Source organism: Tasmannia lanceolata, unplaced genomic scaffold (genome assembly GCF_043159265.1).
Source record: "Tasmannia lanceolata isolate RefF3 unplaced genomic scaffold, GAP_Taslan_0.1 ptg000015l, whole genome shotgun sequence".
NCBI classification, from domain to species: Eukaryota; Viridiplantae; Streptophyta; class Magnoliopsida; order Canellales; family Winteraceae; genus Tasmannia; species Tasmannia lanceolata.
The window spans coordinates 54,708,868-54,736,297 of NW_027518692.1; the positions used below are offsets into that span (position 1 = coordinate 54,708,868).

General features: G+C 37.2%; 2 protein-coding genes across 7 annotated transcripts; both read right to left on the minus strand.

Annotated features, from left to right (window-relative positions):
* Window positions 1–423: 423 nt before the first annotated feature.
* LOC143892473 (Zinc-finger domain of monoamine-oxidase A repressor R1 protein) lies at window positions 424–11,129 on the minus strand. Of its 4 annotated transcripts, none has more exons than XM_077397106.1 (15): window positions 10,599–11,122; window positions 10,356–10,450; window positions 9,742–9,828; window positions 9,494–9,662; window positions 9,261–9,389; window positions 9,080–9,175; window positions 8,457–8,990; window positions 7,560–7,708; window positions 7,279–7,452; window positions 7,096–7,186; window positions 6,822–6,993; window positions 4,966–5,073; window positions 4,783–4,879; window positions 2,000–2,130; window positions 424–679 (listed from the first exon to the last, which is right to left on the minus strand). In XM_077397106.1, the coding sequence occupies exons 1-15, from the start codon at window positions 10,776–10,778 to the stop codon at window positions 672–674; spliced, it is 2,220 nt and encodes a 739-aa protein (XP_077253221.1). In that variant the 5' UTR covers window positions 10,779–11,122; the 3' UTR covers window positions 424–671. The 4 variants fall into 4 exon arrangements, with proteins under 4 accessions (XP_077253221.1, XP_077253223.1, XP_077253222.1 ...); XM_077397108.1 differs by having other exon boundaries at window positions 9,542–9,662; window positions 10,599–11,119; XM_077397107.1 differs by having other exon boundaries at window positions 7,279–7,449; window positions 10,599–11,116.
* Window positions 11,130–15,183: 4,054 nt separating this feature from the next.
* Window positions 15,184–27,430, minus strand: LOC143892474 (Rhomboid-related intramembrane serine protease family protein). 3 transcript variants are annotated; one of them, XM_077397111.1, is made up of 7 exons: window positions 27,246–27,430; window positions 25,370–25,944; window positions 22,956–23,181; window positions 22,649–22,811; window positions 20,551–20,721; window positions 15,954–16,108; window positions 15,184–15,463 (listed from the first exon to the last, which is right to left on the minus strand). In XM_077397111.1, the coding sequence occupies exons 2-7, from the start codon at window positions 25,935–25,937 to the stop codon at window positions 15,226–15,228; spliced, it is 1,521 nt and encodes a 506-aa protein (XP_077253226.1). In that variant the 5' UTR covers window positions 25,938–25,944; window positions 27,246–27,430; the 3' UTR covers window positions 15,184–15,225. The 3 variants fall into 3 exon arrangements, with proteins under 3 accessions (XP_077253226.1, XP_077253225.1, XP_077253227.1); XM_077397110.1 differs by having other exon boundaries at window positions 22,649–22,814; window positions 27,246–27,429; XM_077397112.1 differs by lacking the exon at window positions 20,551–20,721 and having other exon boundaries at window positions 22,649–22,814; window positions 27,246–27,429.

Genomic DNA, 27,430 nt, shown 5'->3' on the forward strand with positions numbered 1-27,430 from the left:
CTGTACAAAGAATCAGGCATTGACAGTATTCTAAATAAAAGTTGAAAAATGGAAATGATACCAGTCTTTACTAGCCGGAAATTTTGGTCAATATATCGAAATAAATCAGTACCGGCACCCTGCCGATATCAATATATCAGCCGATATATCACAATACATCCAAAATATCCACCAATATCATAGTATACCGGCCAATATATCACAATATTTAAAGGTCTGTTATATCGGGTTCTTAAAACCATTGATGCAACACATTAACCCATTCAAATAACAATTGAAAATCTCATTTTTTTTTTCGCATACTTTGGCTTTAAATTAAGCAGAAATGGGAAAACACGCTTTGTCGGATTCAGTTCTTTGGTGTTTTCCATTCTCGGCATCATAAAATCCCCATTAAGTAAATCCAATCCTAAGTTCAGACCATGCATGAAACAGAAAGCTTTATTGCACTTTCAAATGCAGAACTACTCGGTTAAACCCAATAAATACTAATAAGTATCGCCCCCAATAGTTCAACAAAAAATAGGCCTACTGTTCATTGTCAAAACACAAGTAGTCAAGTAGCACCCCAAGAGTTCAACAGAAAAAAATGGGCCTACTGTTTGTACATACATTTGTTTCTTCCTTTCTGGTCCATAGGTAGATGAGTGTCAAAAGAAGGATGAATATCCTTATATTTCTGCTCCAACCAAACAAATAGAAAGGAATGGTGTTAGTCTGTTTTTGTGTAATTTGCAGATTGAGCATGGGAGCAGCATTTTAACAAATTAATCATCTATAGTATATATAAGATAGCCTACTTTTTGCTAGTAGGATGCTCCAGAGGCAACGCCAGACTGGGATGGCCTCTGGCTGCTAGCCCTGCATGTGGGCCAGACCACTACCCCACTTGCCGCATCCTCAAATCCAGTGTTTCAAAATGTGAATGCGGGACAGAAAGCGGCCAAACAAAATCCTAATAGACTCAGGAGTGTGCAGCCAAGTACTCAGTTGATGCGGCTGAGTGCTCGATTGAAGTAGTCATAACTCAGGACATTCAAAGGATTTTTTAGGGCCCGTTTGGATACATCATAATTTGTATCTGGATTTGGAATTGAGTTTTGAATACAAAATGAATAGATCTGGCAGCTGGGAAGGGGGTACTTCCTATAGTGGAGGGGAGCGGTTGAGGAGCAGAGAGGGTGAAGGAAACTGCCAGATCTGTGGATTTCCAATTACTTATTTCCACAGCACATTTGGAAATCTGATTTTTTTCGCTGTCAGTCGCTGATTTGGAAATCCAAGGATTTGATCCGGTTCCAAATCCCAGCACAAAAAGGGCTGCAAATGTGAGAAATCAAAATCAAAATCAAAATCTTCTCAGCATCCAAACGGGCCCTTATTGAATTTGAAGGGTAAAAGGCGGACTCAAAAAAGAACTCAGCCAAGATAAAAGGGATTAGACTCAGGCGACTAGATGATGGTACCGGGGAGTATTGAAACTATGCTCAAATCATTTTCCTTAATGTTTACACAGGCAAGCCAATTCTAATTCCATATCATTAAAGCCTAACAAAACATGGAATGATATGTTGGCAATAACTGCATGAATTTTTTGGAAAGCTGCAGAATTTAAAGAAAAGGGAAATGAATATAATATGAGCATGTGAGGATGTGTTGGAGGGTTTGGCTTGTAAAAAAATCATGGACTTCATAAATTGGAGGGTAGAAAGGTGCTTGAATGTAACTTAAATTATGTAGCTTAGCAAGTGGTTCATTCAAATGCACGTCGAATCATCGATTGTTTCAGTGGGCTGTATGAGGTCTTTGGGCAACCTGATGGCAGGTTAATGTGTTGGAACACCATCTTTAGTGCAGATATCAGTCTTAACTTTAATGGGATAGAAAGGGAAACACGGGGTCCTCAATCTTTGATGGGTTTCCATGATTCCACCTACTTTAAGACAAATGCTATAAGGTGCTTTGTATTGGGCTAATATAAGAGGTGATCTGATGTTACCTTCAGTTGCCCTTTCTGGAGTAGCACTTTTTGGAGATGATGAAGTGCTAGGGAAAAAATGCTTTTCACTCGCCTCATTGCTCCACATTGTAGGTGTATCAGGAATTGTGCATTTCCTTTGTGTTTTCTTTCTGCACCCAAAAAAAAAACTGACTTATTAATGAGATCATATTAGCATCCAAGTAATACCAGTTACATGAAAAAAGAACAACTGTTTCCCCCAATACACAATGTAAAGTCTTTCCAAGGAGACATGCAAATGCATGTTCATTCACATCGTTTTTTAACCTTAATTGGCCTTGAGGGGAGATAATTTTAAGACAGAAACAAGTAAAAATTGGATGCGGTCCAGAGTTCTAAAAATGCATTATCTTTTGCAATCAAAGCATGCTAAATTCCATCACGAAGCTTTCACCAGGAAAATTGTATTAGTTTACAATTGTAGCAATACATGCAAAACATGACAATTTACTTGATAAATTCATCAATGATTATGATAAGCAGATGGCACCAGTTTTTAAAAACATTCACAATCCTTAGTTCAGCTAGCTCTGTTTTTGTTCCTCTTGACATTATAGCTGCCTCACTGTTTAGTGTTTACCATGCTATGCTCCATTCTCCAATTAAAAAATCCAAGCATATTCTACCTCGGCATATAATGATACAAAAGAAACCTGCACAACATTCTAATGGTTTGACATGTAGATTACACAAAATATTTCAGCCAAAAGTTAATGTTCCACGCAAAATATTCTGAACCATAAATGCTTTCATAAGAAACATTCCGAAATAATTAAGTGAATCATGCAAGAAATTAAATTTATACGAAAATATTGAGGTTTAGGGATGCAAACAACATTCCCACCCATTTCTCTTCAAACCAACATGAATTATATCTATTGTAATGTTGGAAACCAAAGAAAGAAAAGGAAAACATTCATCAACCCATGTTTGGAAAGTTTTCCATCAGGACATTTTTAGATGAATACACATGTGTATAGATATTTTTTATAGATTTGGCAACAGCTCCTATATCAATGGTGTGATTAATGATAGGTTAATAACCTAGTAGTAATATTTTAATAATCTTTCATTGTCAATCCCTAATGAGTGTTCAGTGAAAGCAATAATTGAATCCATGCAACAATGCCGGTGGTATTTCAAAACTCTTTGGTCCCCGGTAGTTGAATGGAGAAAATTGGCAGGTTAGAAGAGAGATTACCCTTTTTCTTAGTGGCAGAGTGACTCATCAAGGCAGTACTAAGGGCCAGTTTGCTAAGCAAAAATAAAAATCTATAATTTAAGAAAGACCTTGGAAAAAAATAAAGATAATAAAAGTAGCAATGCCCATACCCATTTTCATCTCTCAATGTATAGTCTATACAGCCCACATCCATCCCATTAGATGTTTGCTAGAGTTTAGATTCTTCTACTTGAAAAAAATAAAGCCGAGTATCTTAACATGAGTGGACTAGACAATTGGGACTTTTTCTTATTACTATATTGAGAAGCGTGATTGCTACAGATATCGGAATAGAGGAGTGGACCATCAAGCATGTATATCCAAATACTAAAAGTGCATGTATATTTTTATAAATTTGACAAAAAAAACTTCTTTCATTATTGAATTTACCAATAGTTTTCTTTTTCAAATTAGTTTGATTAATCATTTGTCCATGCTTGATGGTCTACTCTTCTATTCTGATTCTTATAGCAATTACACTGCTCAATATAGTAATAACCAATAAGAAATCATCCAATGTGTCGAGTCCAGTTAGGATACCTGCATTCTCCACGTCGACCCGTGTTCAAATCCTGGAAATGGAATTCTGTCCGATTTTTTTCCATCAAAACATGAAAATATAAAAATGAAAATCCCAAGGTCTCCAAGTAAGATTCTTGTATACACTACTTGTAAAAGACAACGATGAGCTTGGTCTTAGGACGAGGGTTCATGCAATATGATAGGGCCAAAACTGGGCCTTGGCTTGGCCAAGGCCCAACCATCAACACCATAGTCCTTTTGAAGATGACCCGATCAAGGTGCCCAGCATGATGACAGTTTAAATAAATCCAAATGAAATATAAAAAAAACCTACACATAGATGCAAGGCAAAGTTCGAATTATCAAATTGGTAACTGCAATCACATAGTAGGATAAGACCTGAGTGTTGAATTCATGTAGGTATAGTCCAGAAGAATAATGGTAAAGCTACCAAAAATGAATAGCAAGCAGAAACAAATTAATATATTATGGGAAATGCTATCAGCACAACCATATTTTGATATTTGCACAAAAGCAGCTATCTTTTCGTCTTTAATTAGCTCATGAGAGCTTTTTGGGAAATGTAATAACCTTTTGACGACTCTTTAAATATTAAAAGACAAGATGATTTGTTAAAATATCAAAATATGGTTGTGCTGATATCTATAGCAAAATTGCAATGATTTGGCAGACACTTCGAATTTATTGCCGACTCACTTGTCCGACACTACACACGTGTCAACACTTCTTTGGACATTTTTACTTGTATTGCTGAAAGTGTTAGTCTTAATGTGGGTGTGTGGACATGTTTTTGTACTGTGTCAAGTGTGACATTCTATTTTTTTATTGAATATCGTGTTTACCTCATTTAGACTACAAATCATGATTATATATACTTTCTATTTTAGCCGTGTCCCCGTTTCTAAAGTTTGGACGTTTGTCGTGTCCGTGTCTACACGCAACACCCGTGTCTGTGTCCACAAATCATAGCAAAATTGGACCAAGAGTCTCTACCCACCTTAAAGAAGAAATATATTTCTCAACTGTTTTTTCCTGTTCGCCATCATAGATAAACCACTTGTCATGAGGTGTAATCAAATCACTATTCACAATTTCTGTGAATAAAAGGAAAAAAGCGTGTTAGAACTCAACAGTTAGATAGTAAATCATCAAACATCAAGATAATGTGATAAGTAAAAACCTTGAAGCACGAGATGTGATCTGGAACAGCCTTTCAATCTCCAATATACTTGACCATTTCCATTCAAAATAATGGGATCTGTTCTAACAGCATCAAATCTTTGTTTCTCTATGGTTATTTTTGAAAAACAACAAAAAAAAAATCAGTAACAGCTGTAAAAGAAAAAAAAACATGTCCAGGATAAGAGGCCCATTAAACTGGGCATAGAAAAGATGCACCGTGGAAATTTTTGGAAGATGACAGTGTGGAAGCAAACTTTCATGTCTAGATTGTGTCGTGTTACAAACTAATGTTGAGTTCGCAACTAATCACATTCACGTGCAGTGGATGAAACAGTCTTTAATCAATGTTACATTCTTCATCTGTTTTCTCAAGGCTGGTTAGTAAGGTGTATTTAATCCACTTCCCTTTAATGCGTCATTGACAAGTATTGAAGCACTTCCCTTTAATGGTCCATTCACCCATCCAATTTTCCATATGAAAGAAAAGTCGCTCCTTGGGATTTTTCTCTCACATGAAACTTCACTTCTATGTGCTCGTTTTCTACCACTTTCACATGCTACAAGAGTAGGATCATGTGTATAGGAGTTGTACCGTACATCAAAACAAGAACTTCTATTCTTGTCACTTCCCACTTCGCTTGTCTTTACATTGAATTTTCTGTCGCATAACCCTAAATCCTCTTCTCAAATTATTCAAGCTTATGTAATGCCCGACCCTACCATGGGTCGATTGTATTTGTTTAGTAGTTAAATTGGACCAAGATCAAGAGGTTGGAAAAATCGACGGCTCATAGTGTATTTTCGTCATTTTATTTATAGCTTTATTTTGAGACATCAAATCTCGTCTGTTTGACTTGATTTTAGTCTCATTAGATGGGTTTTTCAATTACCTATCCAACAGTCCCAAGATCATGAGATTCGGACGTGATTTGATGAAGTTTTGGCCCATTTACTATTAAGGTTGGGCTTATTAAGGGATTGTGTTTTAAGTTTCTTTTCAAGCAAGTTTTTAAAGTTGCTCTATGCTATTTAAAGTAAAAAACAAACTAATAAGATTATGTATACTTTCCAAATTTTAGAAAGTTGACTTGTGGAGTGGATGTCACACATTTTGGTAAGCGGTTGAATTTCAAAATCCAAATCATAATGTGGGACACCCAAAAAAGGAAAACTTGCTCATTTAGCTAAGCAATCACATAAATTTTGTATTAGATTTAAGTGAGCAATAAGAGAGTAAATAAACCAAAATCTAGAAAGGAAGGAAAGATATTATGAGCTTTTTATAAATAGGACTCGCCACACTTGAGTTGGAAAAATTCGTCCTACCCGAGTGAGGAAGAAAATGTGGAGAGAGAGAGAGAGAGGAGGAAGAACCACTTCTCCCCATTTGGCTTCCTACTTTCCAAGTAAGTACTCTCTTCCCATGAAAATTATGAATAGACTAGGATAGTATAATGGCGGCTTTAGTGTTAGAGAAATGGGTAGAAATTGGGTTTGTGGTGCATGGTCTTAATGAATTAAAACTGGGACAGACAAGATACTCGTATATACGAGTATTATTGGGTCCAAAACTTGACAGATATAATCCCCCTATATACGAGTATTGTGAGTCTAAAAAGTTTGTAAGTCAGGACATTTTAAATTTTCCTTATTAGTTAAAGAATTCATCCTTCAAAACTTCATATAATTGCACAATTAGACATTACATTTATGAAAATATAATTGCATCTAGCTCTCCTTGTTAAACATCGGAGCCACAATTAACAGCTCGAATTTAGCCTCTAAGTGTTGAATGAAAATATATAAATGAATCAAAGAATAACAAAGTTGTTGAGCAACAGAGCCAAAACATACTCTTGGATACTGTGTCCATTGCTTCTAGCTTCTCAGCATGAGCTTTCTCTGTCTCACTTTTTATTTTTGAAACAAGGCTAGCATGCTCAGAAACTGAAAGAGGAGCACCATTTCTTGACGAGAGAATAGCTTGGGCCACCTCATCTTTCACCTTTTGCTTCATGCACCTCTCCTATAGATAATTACATAAACAAAATCCTTTTTTAGAACAGACACCAAGTAAATCCAGTTGAAGATCAAATTTGAACTAAATGCTCCAAAAAAAAATGAGCACCTTTTCTTTCGCAGCCAGAACTTTTTCGTTTGCTTCCTTCTTTCTTTCAATAAATTTTGAATTTTCTTTGTCCATCCAATTTCTCAAGTCTCTAAAAATGAAAATTAGTAAAATGTAATGTGATTTTAAATAGAAAGAATAAAACACTAGTATTTATAAGGCAAAGATCTGAGTATCACTTACTCTGTGCCAAGAGTCTCATCACAAAGAAAATTTAGGAGTCTCAACTTTTTTGAAGTATCTAGCGTATCATATCCATTAGCACCCACATTAAAACAGTCCAAAGGAAAATCCTTTGATGCGTAATGTGATTCAGAGATACACTTCCCAAGAGCTTGAATCCATGAATTACCGCTGCTTGTTGAATGTAATATTGGCAATCCATCAGAAAAGCGATAGTAAATAATTAACCGATTTTCACAAGGCAAAAATTCAAATAAGTTTGCGAGGAAAAAGATCCGTACTCTTTTCGTAAGTCCGTTTGCAATAGGGACAACAATTTGATATGAAATTCGGCAATTGATGAATTCAATCCCCGACGCCCAATGATTCTACGTGTTAGTGTCAGGTCTCGAAGAACTATTTCTGGCTGGCCTTTCTTTAGATCAAGAACCTAAAGAGTAACAAATGTCTTAAAAGTAAAGCCCATGATGACATAAAACAACAAAAGATGAAAATCCTGCTCTTGCAAGATAAAAAAAATTAGGCATCAATCAAACAGAAAATCTCAGGGTACAAATCAAATAATTACTAGTTAAGTCTAGATTTACTGATCATAAAGGGAAATTCAGATACTGAAAATGGAAAAGGGTTAAAGACAGAAAGCTAGATTTGCAAAACCCATTGTCACATGTCATTTTAGGATATAAAACTCAGAAAAACAATAGCCTAGCGAAGCCATTACCAAGCAGAATGACAACCAAATGCAAGCATGAGGATTTCTAATCAGAATAAGAATGACAACCAAATGCAAGCATAAGGATTCGAATCAGAATAGAGGCATAGTATTTCTGGTGGACTTGGGACCAAAAAAAATGTAAAAAATCAATAACAAGCTCTACTTTTGAACTCAAACTACAAACATCAACCCCAAGCCTTCACATAACAAACTAGGAGACCAAAATCTCTGTGCCTCCATGCCACAACTGTCAGCCCACTGATACCATATAGACATGGTCAAATTGTACATTCAAAGCTGAAAATGTTTCACGCACATAATTTCTGATGAAAAATGTGTCAAGCATAGTAAATCCATTCATTCAAGCTATTAAGGAATCTTAGACTTTTGAAATATTTTTTCAGTTCTCTGTTAAAAAAAGACAAGTAGCCTAGGGGGGAAACAAAACCATATTACATTTTACCTTTCCGAAAGCAGAACAAAATTCCAAAAACTGCAAGGCAGGTCCGACATCATCTGCAGATAACTCAATGCCAGCTATAGTTGCTAAGGCAGTGCCTTGAGGCAACTTGATGCATGGAATGGCATCTTTGTTGTGCCTTCTAGCAATATCTTTTTCCAGCTGACAAAACTTAGCAATAGGCAAAGGCATGGATTCAGCATGATTATTATTTTTGACATCTGGCACCTTTGTCTCGCCAACAGCTGGCAACACCAGATCTCTCCCATTTACTTTCTCTGCTTTAAGGATGCTATCCACAGGAATATTCTTGGAAGCCCGTGCTTTTAAATCCTCATTCAAACCATTATCGTCGGTGCTGCCTTGATATACATCAGTGCGATCCAATCTTAGTTTTTTCTTCTGCTTCTTTCCTATATTCTCAGAGACCAACTTCAAATCATTACAGACAAGTAAAGTCTTACACAGCAAGTTCAAACCACCTTGTTCAACAGAAGAGTCTTCCTTTTCAAGTGTTCCTTTTGACGGTGTTAACCCCTGTTACAAACCAATGGATGGATTATAAACAACCAAAACACAAAGCAGTAAACCAAATTTCCAAAAAATAAATAGATAGATAATCAGACCTTCCCAGTGACAACCGATTTATTCGGTGAGGTGGGCGTATTTTTTACAATAAAAGGATTTTCCTTTCCCCGCTTTCTTTTTGAAGGTACTAACCCCTGTTAAAATCCATGTATAGGTTATAAAGAACAAAAAAAACTATCAACCAAGTCATCAAAAAACTGAGAAGAAAAAAAATCAGACCTTGCTAGAAACAGCTGATTTATTCAGTGAATTAGGTGAGTCTTTCATAATCTGATTTTTCTTGTCTGAAACACCTTGTTCGGCAGAAAAGTTTTCATTTCCGTGCTTTCTTTTAGAATGTGCCAACTCCTGTTAAAAGGAGTTGATCAATTATAAACAACCACCATATCAGCCATATTTCCCAAAACTTGAATTGCCAGTCCCAAAAAAAAAAGGAAATAAAAATATCATGCCTTGCTAGATGCAACAGATTTATTCCGCAAGGCAAGTAAATCACTCACAGCCTTTTCAGCTCCCAAATCTTCAGAACTTTTTAGATGCAGCAATTCCAAAACAGAAGAAAACCCAGTTGCCTTTGCAGTATGTGCAAGGATCCCAGTTGGTTTGTGTCCTTTTTTTTTCCTACAAAAAGTAGATAAGATTCATAATATAAAAGGATTGTATAATTGCTTAGTAGTGCTACATTGACAAGAACACTCACATGCAACAACTACAATTGCATATTCCTCTGCATTTGGGGCAATTCCAATCATCCAATAATGCCATCTCTTCTGCCTTCTCTCCATATCTACATGACACTAACCAAAATCAAACAAAGATGAAGAACCCAACCATTTTCCTCAATACAATAAAGAAAAGTGAAAGTCAGCTAAGAAGAAGAGAAAAAAGAATATGACCTATTCTAGTGCCCTTTGTAAAATCAAAGCCAATTAACCCAACTATTTTGCTTACTACAACAAAGGTGTTGTGTAGATATCTTGTATTCCGGCATTATACATAACCCTGGCGGTCTAATATGGACTAATATGAAATTTATTTTTCATGTTACTCTAACGGGTATTTCAGTAAATTTCTTGATGTAATGGCATTAATATAAGAGTTTGTAGGTGTTCTTCGTGTCCTCTGGCCAAGAAGAAGAGTTTGTAACCCTAAAACCGAAATAGGGCGTAGGCCAAAACACATAAATCTTGTGTTTTCTTGTGTGGTTTTGTTTCTTCGCATCGTGTTTGATCCTTGTTGAGAAAGTATTTCTCAGCTTTCTAAAAAAGGGAAAGAAAAAGAAAAGCCAATACAGAAGAATAAAATAAAAATAACCTGTTCAAGAGGCATTTGTGACAGAATTTGATAGTGCAAGGTTTCCCATTCGCATTCTTACAAGCAGCAACAAAGTCCATAGTTTTCTGCCGACACTGTAGAGAGAGTTCAAAAGAAAGGGAAGGATTTATACAGAGAGAGAGAGAGAGAGAGAGAGAGAGAGAGAGAGAGAAAATAAAAGTGTTACTATTATTTTGCCTCTAATTTTACTTTGGTTTGGTTTGTGGGCAATTTGATATTTACCTGGTGGCAAGTTTTACCATTCTCAGAATCGTATATTCGGCATCCTTTGACACGAACTCCAGGACGATTATTCCGTTTTGGTGACGAGAGATCATTCTTTTTGTTCTTCTTCTTTTGCTTGTTGCTTGTTGGGGAGGTGGTGATGATTGGTTTCGAACCCGAGTGCGGAGATACTGCCATGGTTATGGATTTTGAAGAAGAGGAAGAAAAGAGAGGGTTTGAGGTTTGGGTTTTGTTGGGTTCTGCTTGAAGTTGTTCTTTCACCAACCTAAAAAGGAAAATATGTGCTTGAGGCTTTCTCTCGGTTTTGATTTTTGGAGGGAGGGAAAGGGAGGAGAAGAGACAATTTGGTAAATGTGGCGGGTTTTGGGTGAAAATGTCGAAATTCGAAACCTTCCCGCCTCGTTGAATGTCTGAAAAATGTGTTTTTGATTTTGTTGGGCCCGGGATGAGTAAGGACGCACCGTAGATCTGTTCCCATCGTTCATTGTATTTTCTAATTGGGCTTTGTGTTTTGGCATCAAATAATAATTTTATGGGTTGCTAGGAAATATACCTTAATCTCTCATCCTATGATTTTATACTGTGTAAGCCCTTATAAATTTAGGGCGCTGATATTCCACCCGCCCCCCCCCCCCCCGCCCCTCACTGCTGGCTAACGTTTTCCCACCATTTGACCGGTCTCTCTCTCTCTCTCTCTCTCTCTCTCTCTCTCTCAACACAAGCACACAACAGGAACAGTTGGTGGGCTCATCAGAAACTGTTGGTGGAATGGTGGGTCCAGCTTTGAACAACGTAGGCCCCGCCCATACCACACCATAGGATAATCCAAACCGTCCATTTGATGGGCCATAAACGTAAATAGGTTGCGTCCCAAAATATTATTTCCATAGGCTGATCCTAGCCCTCCGGATCTAAATAGAAACAACATCTTATGCAACCTCTATAGATTGTAGGGTTGTGATCATCCTACATTTTTGGGGCACAACCTATTTACATTGTGGCCCATCAAATGGACGGCTCAGATCATCCTATGGTCTGGACGGTGTACTTCATTTTCAAAAATCTGGGTGGGGCCTAAATTGGTACGAACCACACCATAGGATGATCCAAACCATGGACGGCTTGGATCATCCTATGTTGTGGACGGGCCTTAATGTTACTGTACGACCACAGGATGATCCAAACCATTCATTTGATGGGCCAACCCTTTTGGGGGCACAACCCATTTACGTTATGGCCCATCAAATGGACGGCTCGGATCATCCTACGGTCTGGATGGTACACTTCATTTTTCAAAAATACGGGTGGGGCCTACATTGGGCCTTAATGTTACTGTACGAATCACACCATAGGATGATCCAAACCATGGACGGCTTGGATCATCCTATGTTGTGGACGGTACACTTCAATTTGAAAAAAAAATCGGTGGGGCCTACGATTGGGCCTTAATGTTACTGTATGACGAACTCCGTAGGATTATCCAAACCATGGACGGCTTGGATCGTCCTATGTTGTGGACGGGCCTTAATGTTACTTTACGACCAACTCCATAGAATGATCCAAACCATTCATTTGATGGGCCACAATGTAAATAGGTTGTGCCCCAAAAATCATTTCCATAGGATGATCACAACCCTACAATCTATACAGGTTGCATAAGATGTAGTTTCTATTTAGACCGGAGGGTTGAGATCATCCTATAGAAATTATTTTTTGGGCACAATCTATTTACGTTATGGCCCATCACATGGACGGTTTGGATCATCCTATAGTGTAGTCTGTATTTTACTTTTCAAAAAATACAGGACTACAAGGGCTTACACCATGTAATTTCTCCTATTGCTTCTCTCACTTGCGTCTTGTAGCTTTATGTAAATACTCGAGAAATTATACCGTGCCCGACGGTGAAGCCAACTGTAGGTTGTACCATAAAAGTACCACCCTTGATATTTGATCCAACAGCAGACTCTTAAAAGGTGATATGCTATTGCCACATCTTATGACTAAGATACCTTTATCTTTTTTTATTCACTCCCAGGCCAAATAAGGCCCTGTTCGTTTAAGATTATGTCAACCGATTGCCAGTCCAAAGCCAATTACTGGGCTCAAAATTAAATGCAAATTTGAGCCGAATAATTGGTTTTAGACTCACAATCGGTTGCAATAATCTTAATCGAACAGGGCCAGTATTGTGGGTATTTTTGTCAGTGTCTATGAGAAAGAGGCAATCTGGCCAGATTATTTATGAGGGGAATTTTGGTTACTTTTCATGGGATGGAGTATTCTGGCTTGTTTTTTGTTAGATAAGATAATTTTGACCATTTTTATGAAATAGGGGTATTTTTATCTTCTCCTTTTTTCTTTTTTTTCCTTTTTTTTTGTGACGTAGAGCTGCCCCAGTTGCAAGCAGTGTGGTGTGCATCAAATGGGGGGCGACCTTGCCATTGGGCTCTTGCAAGGGCACCCTTTATCATATTCCTCTTAAATAATTTTCAGCCACTGATGTGTATCAAATGGGGGCAACCTTGCCATTGGGCTCTTACAAGGGCACCCTTTATCACTCCTCTAAATAACTTTGTATGAAAATGCTGACCAACATCAACCAAACAGCAGACTTTGAAATTCTAGAAAAATGAAAGATGTGAACCAAACAGTAGAAAGTATTTTAAGGAAAAAACTGTATGCACATCAAAACATGTCCTGAGTGGTTTGGATATATAATTCGAAGTTCAACTCATACTGTCATCGTTAGTATTAAAAAAAGTGTATAGTCTACTTTTTACCATCCATAAAAAGATATTATGGAAATTTTGACAAGAAAAATAGACATTTAATACTTCTAAAGATGTCTTTTGAAGTCCAACGATGTCTCTCTCATCTTTCAGCAAAAGAAAAACTTGGGCCGTTTGAATCAAAAGCCTCAAGCTGGTTGGGATGTGTCTTCAACTACTAATGGGAATAAAACAACACGCAACATGGGATTGAAAACACCTGTATTGATTTGAAAATATCTTCTATCATCACTTGAAAGAAACTTCAATGCTTCTCACAAAACATCATATAAAGAATCAGAAAATGTTGATGTTAGGAAGATAAGGCCACGTACGATACATCATTCATTCATGCGTGTAAACCAAATGTCAAGACCAAAAACATGAACAGATTCTGATTCCCCAACCCATGGTTTGCAATGAATGTATTCTGTACTGAGACTCCTAAAATATGAATGCTACAAGAAAGGTATTCAATTACAACAGAAATCTGATGGAGGATCTCAATCCACTGACAAGGAGAGCTAGAGAACTTCTCCAAGATGGAATCTCGTGGTCCAGGAAATGTGGGGAGAGCACGATGGCAGCAACCTCTTCATGCAATTATGGTGGCTGGGATAGGACTAATCTAACCAGAAACACCGTCACTCTGTCTTCAACACAGTGATGACAGGGAAGTGAGATCGATGCACACTGCAACAACCTAGAAATCAAACGGGTAACACACTGCCCCTCGTAGAATCTCAGCTGCACTAGCTAGGGCCAAGTTCTCAAGGAAGAAGAAAAAAAAAAAACATAACATGTTGCCGCTCTCACACTACTAACCTACTACTACTACTATATCATTTCGCATATATTGGGCCTCGGTGCAAGCCCCATAGTGTATGGCGAGTGGGCGGGCGCCCACATCTTCAAACTCCAATCATATCCTTGGATGTGATATGTTCCCTAGTACATATTACTGACTGGTCCAGTGAATGATTATAATATTGGTTCATTAAAATTATATAGATCAGCTGAAAGAAAGTTGTTAGGCAGCATTAAAGTAAAAAAGATTAAATAACGCCTTCTCCAACAGGTTAAGCTTTTGGAGTAGAAGGTCCTTGGTTCAAAACTCCTTGATATTAAAAATCCACATCTAATGGCCAACCCAAAAGAGGTGCCACATGTGCCACGTGTAGGCCAAACCTAAAGAGAGGGGCAACATGTGAGGGGGAGTGTTAAACTATAAAAGATTAAATAACGTCTTCTCCAATGGCTTAAGCTTTTGGAGTAATTGGTTGTTTCACACTAAAATTATATAATCCAATGAAAGAAAGTTGTTAGGCAGATTGTTAAGATAACCCAATGCGATGAGAGATAAAGTTGTTAGGCAGATTGTTAAGAAAACCCAATGCGATGAGAGATAAAGTTGTTAGGCAGATTGTTAAGAAAACCCAATGCGATGAGAGATAAAGTTGTTAGGCAGATTCTTAAGATAACCCAATGCGATGAGAGATGCAGCTCAGGAATTCCTTAAGAGACATTTAAGATACTCCTTAAAATATATAATTATTGACAAAAGCACGATTAGAGAAATACATTCTTTTTCACTCCTTAAAATAGAAAGCAAATTTTACAACAAAGAAATTAGTTACTCCCACACCACCACCTCTTCTTAGTGCCAGGCTTTGAGATTAAACAGGAAATGGGCACAATAACCATCCAATCCAACAAGTATATGTCATATCTTAAAGGTGCTTGCATTAGAAAGAAATTATTTGCTTTTCCAATTTATTATTTACCCGACATGCTAAATAGAACTAAAAATGTAGATAAACATCAGCTTTATTATATATATAACCTCCTCTTTTCTATACAAAACTATCCAGCTCCAGTGTATTGAGCTGGGGTTCAAACAAGAAAAATAAAGAGCTCAAAATGAGAATGAAGATGGCAAATGTAATAAGTGACTTACAAGGATCACGCCGTCGTCTTATAAGTGCAATTCCCTCTTCCTGACCATTGTTTGCAGATGCATTATTCAGTTCCAGTGGTGACAATGTGAGGAAACCATAAGCAAGACCTGCACAAGCGGCTCCAAGATGCGTCCTACAACATGGAAGATGAACTTGAGGAATAATTTTAAATTTCGCAGAAATATTTCGGTTTTGGTTTGGACCGAAACCGAAAGTACATTGAATTGGATTTTAACATGATAAATTTTGTTTTTCACCCTCCCTCATTTACAAATTTTTTACTGAAATGTTAAAAAATTTCACCAAAATTTCATACATTTTGGTGGAAATTTTAAGAAATTTTTGCCAAAATTTTAAATTATTTCGGCCTAAATTTCCACCAAAACTAGTTTCTGTGGTGGCCGAAATCGACACTGGAACCGGCATTTAAAACCTTGACTTGAGGGAGTAGACTATCTTACGTATAATAAAGTAACTCCCACCTTTTGAATGCTTAATTTGCTCATTATGGAAACAGTGATTTTATGCATATTTGCAGCCACTTTAAATGCTAGAGCATTTTCTGAAAATGGTTTTTTATAGTAAATTTGGCATGGCAAGTATACAACAAACAGAAAACTAACCAGTCATCTATTCGCTCAAAGTTACTTAACACGAAGCTCAAAGCGGTGGTGATCAGCACCTTCTGAAACATACTTTCCGACTCTTCCTTTGAAATCATAACTTTGCTTTGGATTTGGTAAATGAACCAAGCTCCAAGTATGGCAAAGACTGGACCCTGAACATAAATAAAATTCAGTTGAACTACAAAAGTGTTCGCATTCTCGAACAAAACTAAAGGATGCATCCATGGTATCATGTAAAACTAGTAATGAACTACAAATAAGCAATTTGTAGGCTTTTCCCCCTGAAAATAACAGGATTTTCAGTTATTTTCTTGATCCCTTTGTTTTTTTATCGGTAACCTTGATCGATCTTGCGTTGGTTTCTTAGTTTTTATAGAATGCAGTTGTTAATTTCTTGTATTATTTTCTGGTTAGTTACCAGACCTTAGATCGGTGCTGGCATCCCATTTTCTGGGTTTGGAATTGAATTGCTTGATGTGGTTTTCACTTGTGGGGACCAGATCTGGGTTTTGGTTAGCGTCATGTGGGTGGTAAAAGTCTGAAGAAGAATTTATGAATGGGATCTTTTTACTTGCATATCCGGAGACTAGCTTTCTGAGCTTCAGAGGGGGGTGAATTTTTCTACTGTAGTGTACAATTTAGCTTAACTGCACTGCTCTCACATAAAGTTACACAACTAGAAATGGAAATATATCACATCATTCTTTGGTGCTTATGATGGCCATGGAGGTAAAGTAGTTGCTATGTTTTATGCAAAATATCTTCACACGGGTCCTAAAAAATCCCTTGCTTCTCATAACCCTAATATGTGGCTTATATATTAATGCCACTGCATCATCGGGGTGCTGAATCATGCCAGAATACAGGACATCTACACAAAAATCTCCACCTTGACTAGAATTCTGTAGAAACATGAAGATCAACAACACTGTGTCCTCTCAAGAGCAAATCTCCACACCTCCTGTCCTCTATGGGGTGTCCCTCCAATCATCAACAACTGATGTTATTATCCAAGTCCGAGCAATGCTTGAACTTAGTTGCTGAAACTGAATTTGTCAATATAGCCACTACATTGTCATCTGTACGTACTTTCTTCAAGTGAATGCTTCCATCTGCATCTGCCACCCACTCTCTTATTTTGTGATGTTTCGGATGAATGTATTTAGTCCTGTCATGATACACTTGATTCTTCACAAAATGTATGGCACTTTGACTATCGTAGCGCAACAAGACTTCTCCCTGCTTCAGCCCCATATCACGACCAATCCAGCTAACCAAATAGCATCCTTGGAAGCCTCACCTACTGCCATATACACTGCCTAAGTCGTAGGCTAAGGCAATCGTAGACTGAAGAGTAGCTTTCTAAGAAATAGGCCCATATGCTAATGAGAACACATAGCATGTAGTAGATCACCTCTCGTCCACGTCTCCTACATAGTTTGAATCTACATATCCTGTCAACCTATCGTCAATTTTATCCATGACTGGTAGTGCCTCGTAAGTATATGAGAATCCACTTCACTGCACTCCAATGTTCCTTTCCCAAATTCACTATGTATCTACTTACTACACTCAACATGTGTCATATATGGCCTATAAGAGACCATAGCATACATTAGACAACCAATGCGCTAGCATGAGGGATGTTAGATATTCCTTCTTGTTCCTCATCACTAGATGGGCATATGTGTTTACTCAGTTTGAAGTGAGCTGCCAAAGGATTGCTAACTAGTTTTGCATTTTCCATGTTGAACCTCTGTAGCACCTGTTCAAAGTACTTGGAATGCGAAAGCTGGAGCACTCACTTTTCCCCATTCTATCTAATTTTCACCCCAAGGATCTTAGCAAAACCTAGAAGCTTCATGTTGAATTCCTGGCTTAATGTAGATCTTCACATATCGACTTCCTGCCTAGTATTAGCAGCAACTAGCATATCATCAACATATAGCAGGAAATAAATACCATTGCTTAGGTGACTGCTTCAACCTGTAGAAAGATCGCTTTAAGAGACACATTTTGCCTTTTCAACAAATCCACATGGCTATTCCATATAAATTTGCTCCTCCAAGTCACCACGAAGGAACGTCGTTTTAACATCCATCTCGTCCTATGTTGCATGGATTCTTTACCCCCCATGCCGAATCTGTGTCGACAACGTCCCCGCATCCGAATCGGACATGGATTCACGTAAGCCACACCCAGATTCTTGTCGTAGCCGTGTCCCGCACGAATCCTGTTTTCTTCGGGCGAATCTGATTCATCGTTGTCTCTTTTGAAATGCAAACCCTGTATATTTTCCCTTTTAATGTATTCTCTTAACTTTTTTATATGAAAGCACAACCCATACACTTTTAATAAAAACCCTAGTGCCTCGACCCTCGAACATCGACCCCCTTCCTCCTTCAACTCTCTTAATACAAAAATCAACTCAACACGCGAATCCGACACCTAATCCAAATCCTATTTTAAATTTTGAAAATTTTATTTTATTTAAAAATGACCGAATCCGAATCCTACTTTTGGGGGTTTGCCGAATCCGACACCTTGAATCTGTGTAGGAATCCCGACACGCGAATCTGAATCCATGCAACACTGATCTCGTCTAGCTTTAGACTATCACTTTCTTGAAAATAAGGAGATCTCTAAACTCTCAAAATAGGATCAAAACATGATGTGCATCAAGCATCAAGATGAGATAAAAGAAACACAAGATTTACATGGTTCAACAGTTTGCCTAGGTCCATAGGAGAAGGAGTCACTATTTCGGTCAGGGTTTCAAAACTCTTCGATCCTCTCCGCCAAGAAAATACAAAAATCCCTTCTCGTACCCTAATATGTTATATATATATATATATATATATATATATATATATATATATATATAGAGAGAGAGAGAGAGAGAGGAAAGGGTTGTTGCGCTCGAGCGCAGCTAGGCTTAGCTGCACTCGAGCACAGAAACAGGGGGGTGGGGCCATTTGGGGGGGGGGGGGGGGTGTGATCCTAAGCATTCATTTGGAAGGCCCCAACATGGATGGGGGGCCTACCAAAAATCAGCTCCATTGGATCACCAATGGGTGTCCATTTGTAGGGCCAAAAATGGACAGATACTGTTTGTCACTTTGTCCACAAATCTGTCCATTTTTGGCCCCACAAATGGACACCCTGAGGTGATCCAATGGAGCTGATTTTTGGTGGACACCCTACCCATGAAAGGGCCCATCAAATGAATGCTTTGGATCCCACCCAAAATGTGGCCCCACCCTGTTTCTGTGCTCAAGCGCAGCAAATGCATGCTCATATATATATTTTAATCCCACTACATCTTCGAGGTGTCGAATCATTCCAAAATTTAAGACATCAGCGCAACAAATATTGTTACAAATTTCATGTTACAGAATTTTATTCTCATCACATATTTGTAAATGTAGGTGATTAGCATATATGAGTATACTAGTTTTTCATGACAGAAAAAAAAAAAAAAAAGAAGTAAAATGCTTTGTAGATGCAATACAGACCAGAACTTTGAATAGTTTGTGTACGTACATTAACCTTTGAAAATAGGTGTAGTATGTGTAGGATGACAAGTGAATATGGCAATGCCAATGAAAACTCATATCTTCACCCAATGTCTGCTGTCATTAAACATGTCCATTCCACTGATTGTGTACGCAAATCCAGAAAAACAATATATTGTTCTGCAAGTTCTTTTTGTATTTGTCATGTCCAAGTAACAGAGCTCCAGCTGCCCTGTGTAGCACATTACGGTTTTGATATAAGCTGGTTTGTGAATGATTATGTTCGAATTCATCTTATTTCAGATGCTACATGAACATAAAAATTACAAAATACTGCTGAAAGTAGACTAAAACAGTACTTCATTCTGTTTCCAGCAGAAACAACTGTATCTGAACCATAGTGCGCAATATCGGCTGATATACCCTGTACCTGGGATTCCAGGCAAGAGAAATCCCCAAAAAGTCAGCTTATAAAATTTTGTATCTTGCACTGGTAGGCGTGATACGAAAAAGTTTCTTCTATGATACCATTCTCCTTGCAAACAGTAAAATTCCAGCAACACTAAAGTGAGTAGTTCGACTTACTCAGACTTGGATCAAGGTGCATTCAAGTTGTTTATCAAGCTAACAACCTTCTTTGACACAAAAATCACACTAATGCAATAGAGTCAATTGGGAGATGGAAAAAGAGATCTGTTTTCTTGAATTTTCTATTTGGTTTGAAGCCCATCACAAATATCAGCATTTTTTAATGCACTTTCATTGCACTATTGTACCTTATATTGAAATTTCCACCTAACCAAGTGATATTTAGACCTAACTTTGCACAAACAAACCGTTCCAAAAAAAAAAAAACTTTGCACAAACAAGTCGAAATTGAAAGCCTTCACATACTAGTATACTACTCAAGAATATAAATGTGGAAATATGGATAGAATCATGGATGCCTAAGAAAATTCTTATGCGTTTATACTTTAAAATCATGCAACCTAAATATAAAATCATGACACAACATGGTATTTTCATCCACTTCTATACTGCATGAAAACTACAACAAAAGATGCTGCAATGTATCTTACAGTTCCACCAACAGTAAGTTCGGGTGTGTGAACAAAGCTTGACAAGTTGCCAGCAATCCCTCCAAGTATGTATATCAAGAAAAATGTAAATGAACCATATCCTCTGCAAACTTGAGGTCCAAATGTAAGAAGAACCCAACAACCAAGAGCAACATGGAGAAATCCCGAGTGCTGCACAAAGTCAATCTTTTGAAGGGAACTATGATATATATTATAATAAACTAGGTGCAAACAACAAGAAAATTGAATGAATTACCTAAAAACTAGATCATGAAATAATTACTAATAAAATAAAACATACTTCTGGGCACTTGGACCAAGCCATGATGATGTTGTGTGGCATGGGGAAAAAAATAGTGACATGAAAATGAAAAATAAGTTAGTGTGTGCATATATGTGTGCGTGCGCGCGTGTGTGTTTAAGTCACAGGGGCAGGCACATTATAGTCTCTTTGCATATGGAAATTATATCATTTCGCTCTTCATTGTCTTTTTTATATAGTAAGTTGGCTGTATAATTTGTGGGCTATCTAGCTTATCTCCAAATTGGATATTATTGAAGATTTGACATGGATCAAAAGCTTGGCCAGATCAAATATTGTTTTTGCTGATTTGAAAAAGATTGCTTCATGTTTTTTGTTGCAAACCACCAAGGTTCCGGCCCATAGACTGCTGGGCCTAGGGCCTAGCATGTCATGGGAAGCCAACCCCCTAAAGGATTGGGCCAACCCGCCCCACTTACACAGGAGTGCCTACCAAACGTCTTCTGCCGACATACCTTCAAAGACGCAACGAGACAGGGACACTTCCATTTTTAATACCAACTGCATCCCCATGAAACTTGTTAGCAGTCCAGAGATTGTAGAACCTCTTTCTCTCCAAGTAGCAGTAGAAGTATGATTTCTTTTCATATTGTGCACTTTGATATGCGGTGTCCTTTCTTTTTTTGAATATAGATACTTTGTTTCCTTCATAGATGATTGTTCTCGAGTTACTTGGATATATCTGATAGTTTCATTTGTGTTTTTACTGAAGCATTGGTACTAATAAGATTTATCTCCTTAATTTCTTCATTATTCAGTTCCTCACTATACTATGAGCAAGTATTTATATTCTGAAGTTGAATGATTTAGTAGTTTAATGAAGTTTCAATTGACTTTAAATAAATTCATTAATTTCCTAGATTATTTGCTAAAAGCAACTACTTTTTTTATACTATATTTATTATTCAACTGGACATAGCAAGTATTGTTCAACTAATACAATGCGCATAACAGGACATTGCAGTCTATGAATCACAAGAAACTAAAAGTTTAGTTTGAAGATAACATTACTGAGCTTCTTAGGTTAGATGCCTAATAATCCCCAAGAAAAGAAAGTGCAGTACCAGATCCCTTTGCATTAAAACCATTCGGGTTCATATTCATTGTACGATTCAAGCGTAAGTAGGTACATGGTCAGCAAAGAATTCTAGTTATACTTTTGAATGTCCATCAAGTATAGCTAACTGAATTTCAAATACTAGTTCTGGTAATGTCCATCAAGTCTAGCTAACTGAATTTCAAATACCAGTTCTGGGATACAAATCCTCCAACTCATGGTTTTAAATTTCGGCCAAAACGTACCGAAACCAAAATTCCCAAAATTGGAAAATTTTGGTCGAAATTTCGGAAAAATTTCGGGAACACCGGCCGAAATTTCGAAAAAAAATGCCCTTTTTATTTCTTTACAGAATTTCGGCAGAAATTTCGGCCCAAAAAACCGAAATTTCGTGACTTTCTACCAAATTTCAGCCGAAATTTCAGGACTTTGGCCAAAATTTCAGTTTCTTTGGCCAGGACCGAAATTTTACCGAAACTGAAAGCTAAAACCATGCTCCAACTTACAATGAGACTTGGAGAGTGCCATAAATAAAACATATATGTGAAGCATGAAAAATAAAAATTCCCTAAATAATACAGATTGATCAAACATCAATAAATACTGAATAAAATATGGGCTCATAAAAAAACAATTTCCAGTGATGATTTGGCAGTTAAATTGATAGTGCTGAAAGAAATAAGTGAAAAAGGATTACAAACCAAATCTCAGTCTTGTACCAGAAACATTGGAGTTACTAGCCTCCACCACTCTCCACCCAGAATCAATTCATTTATCTTTGCCCCATACATTAAAGGGAGAGACAAGTTCTCTACATCAGTATTCCTAACTGGACTTGCTATCTCAAACAAAAAGACCGCGATGTTTATTGAAGCAAGTATACTTCTGTGGTCCATATAAAATAGAAGTGTCAGCCACTGAGCTACAAAGTAAATGAAGAAACAAAGTCTAGCTGAAAACAATTTAAGAAACTACAATATGTCATGTGTAAAGTTAATCTAAAAGTTGATGTATAGGTTTTCTTACATTAAATAAAAATCGGAGGCCTCATCGTATGGTTGAAGGTCTTGAAGATTCTCATCACCAAATATAAGTGGACCACTCTCATCATCCTTACCTTCTAATGACATAAAACTGTTCAGTTTATTGATAGTCTCTTCCCGACTTTCACTAAGTCCTCCACTCACAGTGTGATTGCGTTCTGTAGTTCCCTCATCCTTAGTAGGTAACTTGTTCTTTTGTCGCTGAAGTCCTGTGATGGAAAAGAAAACACTAGAAGATTCATTTTTTACTGTTAAGAATAAATTTAATAGTAAGAACTAAGTCAAGCTAAAATGTAATCCAAAATAAGTGGTGTAAAAAAAATTGATTCAGCAGTGTTATTCACTATAAATTTAATAGCAACGACACTAATCTCCGCCCCAATATAAGTTTTCATAATCACATTCAAGAATAAAGCAAGGAGATAATCCAGCACAGTGCAGAATAAAATTAGTGCGTGGTGTCGAAGTCATTTAGACATGGCGCTAAAGTGCACTACATGCTGAAAATGAGATATAGAACAGCCATTTAATGTCTTTGTAATATTCTATGCTTGGTCACAGTGGCGTAGTAATTGCAGAGGAGGCTCAGATGCACTTCTTTTACTCGCAAGCTCCTTGTATTACTTCCGATGTTCTGCTAGAATTTCCTAGTGAACAATGGCTCAAATTGTTTGCGACGGAAAATAAGTATTAGGGAGCTCACACCTGTTGCATTATCTTCATTAGAGTTTTTTTGGGTTGGTAAGATTGCTTGAACCCACAATCTCGAGGTTGCGACTGGAAGCACCTTCCAACTATATACAGCCTCAAGCCCATAAACTATTGTTAGATTTGGTGTGACATAGTAACACTCATGCCCTTGTTAATATTTCTGCTGGTACTTACTGTGACTTGATTTGGTGTGACATAGTACCCATGAACATTACCTCACATACTATTTGGACGTCCGTGGATATATGACCTGGACATGTCGCACAACAGACGAACTAATACTTACCAGTTTGTGCACAACAGAAGAGAGATTATCATGAAGCATGGTTTTAAATTTTCACTGAGAACGACATGAAACAAATGAAATGTTTCCATTTCCATCCCCGCCGAAACCGAAAAGACCAAAATGTATAAACCAAAATCGTAAGTGTAACAATGGTATACTATATCATAATTATATTTATATCAATTGTATGTGAAATGTGGTGCATGTATTATTTATTAATATTTATACGAATTATATGTGAAATTTATTATGTACTAAATTATCAGACATGTGCAACAATGCATGTCACAAGGTGTTCGATGTTTTTAAACCATTATGGATATTTGTCTTGCTTATTTGATAGTTTATAAGTATGTATTTGTGCTTATTCTAGCATTTTCCGAGGTTTCAATTTTAAATACTGTCATTTGCATATGTTTTCGTGATTTTATAGGATTTCAACCAAAATTTCCAACCAAAACCGAAATGTTTTTCTTTCCGTGGCAACTAAAATTGAAACCGAAATGTGAAACCAAATCTTATCAACTTTCCATACATCTGCCAGATCCCTATTCCATTGTTATTTAGATTTTTTACAGATTTATATCTGTTCCAGAATTTTTATTTCAACCGTTAAAATTCTACATTTATCGTCAAACCCTTATCCCATCATTTTCTGAACTGTCTAGCCTGTAGACACCAACCAGCGCTGTCATACAACTTTAGACTTCATCGGCTACCTTAATTCCAAATCATACCCTGTCTGTTTACATATAACATGAAACCTGAAGCCTTAAATCTAAACCTTGAAACCAGATCCTATCAACCTTCCATCTGTCACACCTCTAGTACCTTACCAAGCCATTCCAATCCATCCCCTTGACTATAAATTATCCCAAACCCCCTCCCTAGACCAAACACAGTCCCTGTGCCCCCGTCTTGCTCAAAACCTACACTACGCTCCAATATTACTCCAGTACCTAAACCGGTCCTTGGACTATTATCCCAGATAATTTACAGACCTCAGCCATCCCATTATCTACACTATTACCATCTGACACCTGATCAAAACCTTAGAGAATTCTATTCTAGTTGGCCGCTCTCTCTCTCTCTCTCTCTCTCTCTCTCTCTCTCTCTCTCTCTCTCTCTCTCTCTCTCTGTGTGTGTAGACAGAGACAGAGAGAGAGAATTTATGAACAATGTGTTGCCAAAATAATAATCAGGATAACATGCTCCTTTCCATGTATTGCTGTTCATGCATGCAGGGACATCAATAGATTTTATCTACAGCAGACCAATGAGTAATTCACATAATTAATACCCACACGTTATTGACATCCAGAAAGATATTTGACTTGAAAGCATACAGTTAAAGTAGTAAAAATATGGGAGGGGAATTCTAACAGTGGAAAAATGTTTACCAGGGGTAAGTTTGCCAAAATAATTGTCTAGGGAGCCCAATTCATCTTTTGTTTTGACCTGCGAAGAAGACTTCGTCTGATATTCTTCAGTGTCAGGAACAGTTTCATAATCACTAGTAGGCATGAAGGAGGTTTGCTGCCCATTCTCTTCATTGTGAAGCTTGCTAAAATATGAATCCAATGCCTTCAATTGCCTTGAATTAGTATTTGTTTCTGATGCATAGTATTCCGTACACAGTTCATCTCTTTGTAAAGCCTTTCTCAAACTAGATTTCACTGGACCGCCTATGCCATAAACTTTATATGGGGAAAATATTTCAGTGACGACTTGAAATGGCATAGGTTTGTCTCCTTGTCTTGTCTTTGCATTCATACATAATTTGGAAGTATGGTGTAGGAGATAGAACCTCCTGCCTACGTCGCCGGCAATAGAAGAACAAGAGCACCTACACACTTTTTGAACGGTGATGCAATCATCTAGGACTCCTCTCTGAGATTGTCTACTCAATTTAGTTGGAAGAATCTGGTTTTTATAAAACATGCTTGAGCATATAGAAACTAAAGCCATGATGAATCTACACGAGCAGTCGAGGAAATTATGTTAGCAATTACTATATTTCCAAAAGGAATAAACAAACAGGCAATGGGTAATATATTTGTAAGAGCTTTGATCCATAGTGACAATTCATTGGAAACCATGGATTATGGAATTCAACACAAAACTTTGAAATGCAACATCTCAGTACATAACCAAACACAAAGCTTAAGACTGATTGCTAGGAAAGTAGGAAACTATAACACCAAAGGAAGAACCCGTTTATATATATTAAAGTATTTTAAACGATATTAAGCATGGATATTAAAATAAATTATGAAATAAGATTAAAATAAGGAAAGAGAAAGCCTACGTGGCACAGCAGTTTATGGTCTGAGAAACTAAGAAGCCCAGTTGCTCTTGCTCTAGCTAGATCAGACAATAAGAAATTGTCACGGGTGTCTAACTTTTTTTTTGTAATCTGAAATTTATCCAGGAACTTGGGCCGGAACCTAAAATCCTATTGATATTCCTATTGATATTAAGCAGATACGAGAGGAGGACATGTCGCATTGACTCAAAACCCTAAAAACAATAAAGAAATCACTTAGGCCAGATATTAGGAATTCCCAATACGTCACACCTTAAAGCCCCCATCACAGGACTAAGGAGATCTTTCCATTCCCAAGAGACATGACTACATTTCGTATCACAAGCGAAATTAGCAAGGGAGTCTGCTACTTGACTGCCTTCATTATCGAGGGTGTCAATAACTAATTTGTGCTTAAATAGTTAATGTATCTTGCATTACTATATTATTGAATAACAATTACAGATATACGAGAGAGTTTGTAAACCCATAACCGAACGAGATTGACAAAAAGGAAAAGACCAAGCAGCAACCAGTTCTAGGCTTCGACGAATCTCATACATGGTAACTTGTAAACAAGCTAGTGAGAGAATATCAAAGCAAATCTTCCCTAATAAACAAACAACAACACAAAGGATCATATATCATCTGCCCTTGAGAATATAAAAAAGAACAATTCAAGAAAAGACTACAAATAATGATACAGAGGCAACATAGATGAAAATTGTATGTGCACAGCATAAAAAAATAACAGACTACTAACACTAAATTAACATTCATTGTGCATTCGGGGTGTCTATATCAGTATATGCATGCACAGGTATATGTAAATATGTTTCCCAAAAGGGATTGATGTGCAAATTCAGTGAACCCATAAAAAATCTAACAATAAATATGTTTGAAAACAGGTTGTGCCATGAAAACAATCACAATCACAAAAGAAAAGAGTTGGGAACATTTGAAGCAGATACCCAGAACAAGGGTAGCCCTAATCGCGTCAAGTGGCACTGATGGTTGATGAATGGAGAGAGATAGAGAGATGGAGATTGAGTGTAGTTACATTAATGGAAGCACTTATCTGCATTAACTAAGTGTTGGGTGGTGTAGTCAAGGAAAAAGGAGACCACGACCTCGAAGGATATCCAAAGGATAAAAT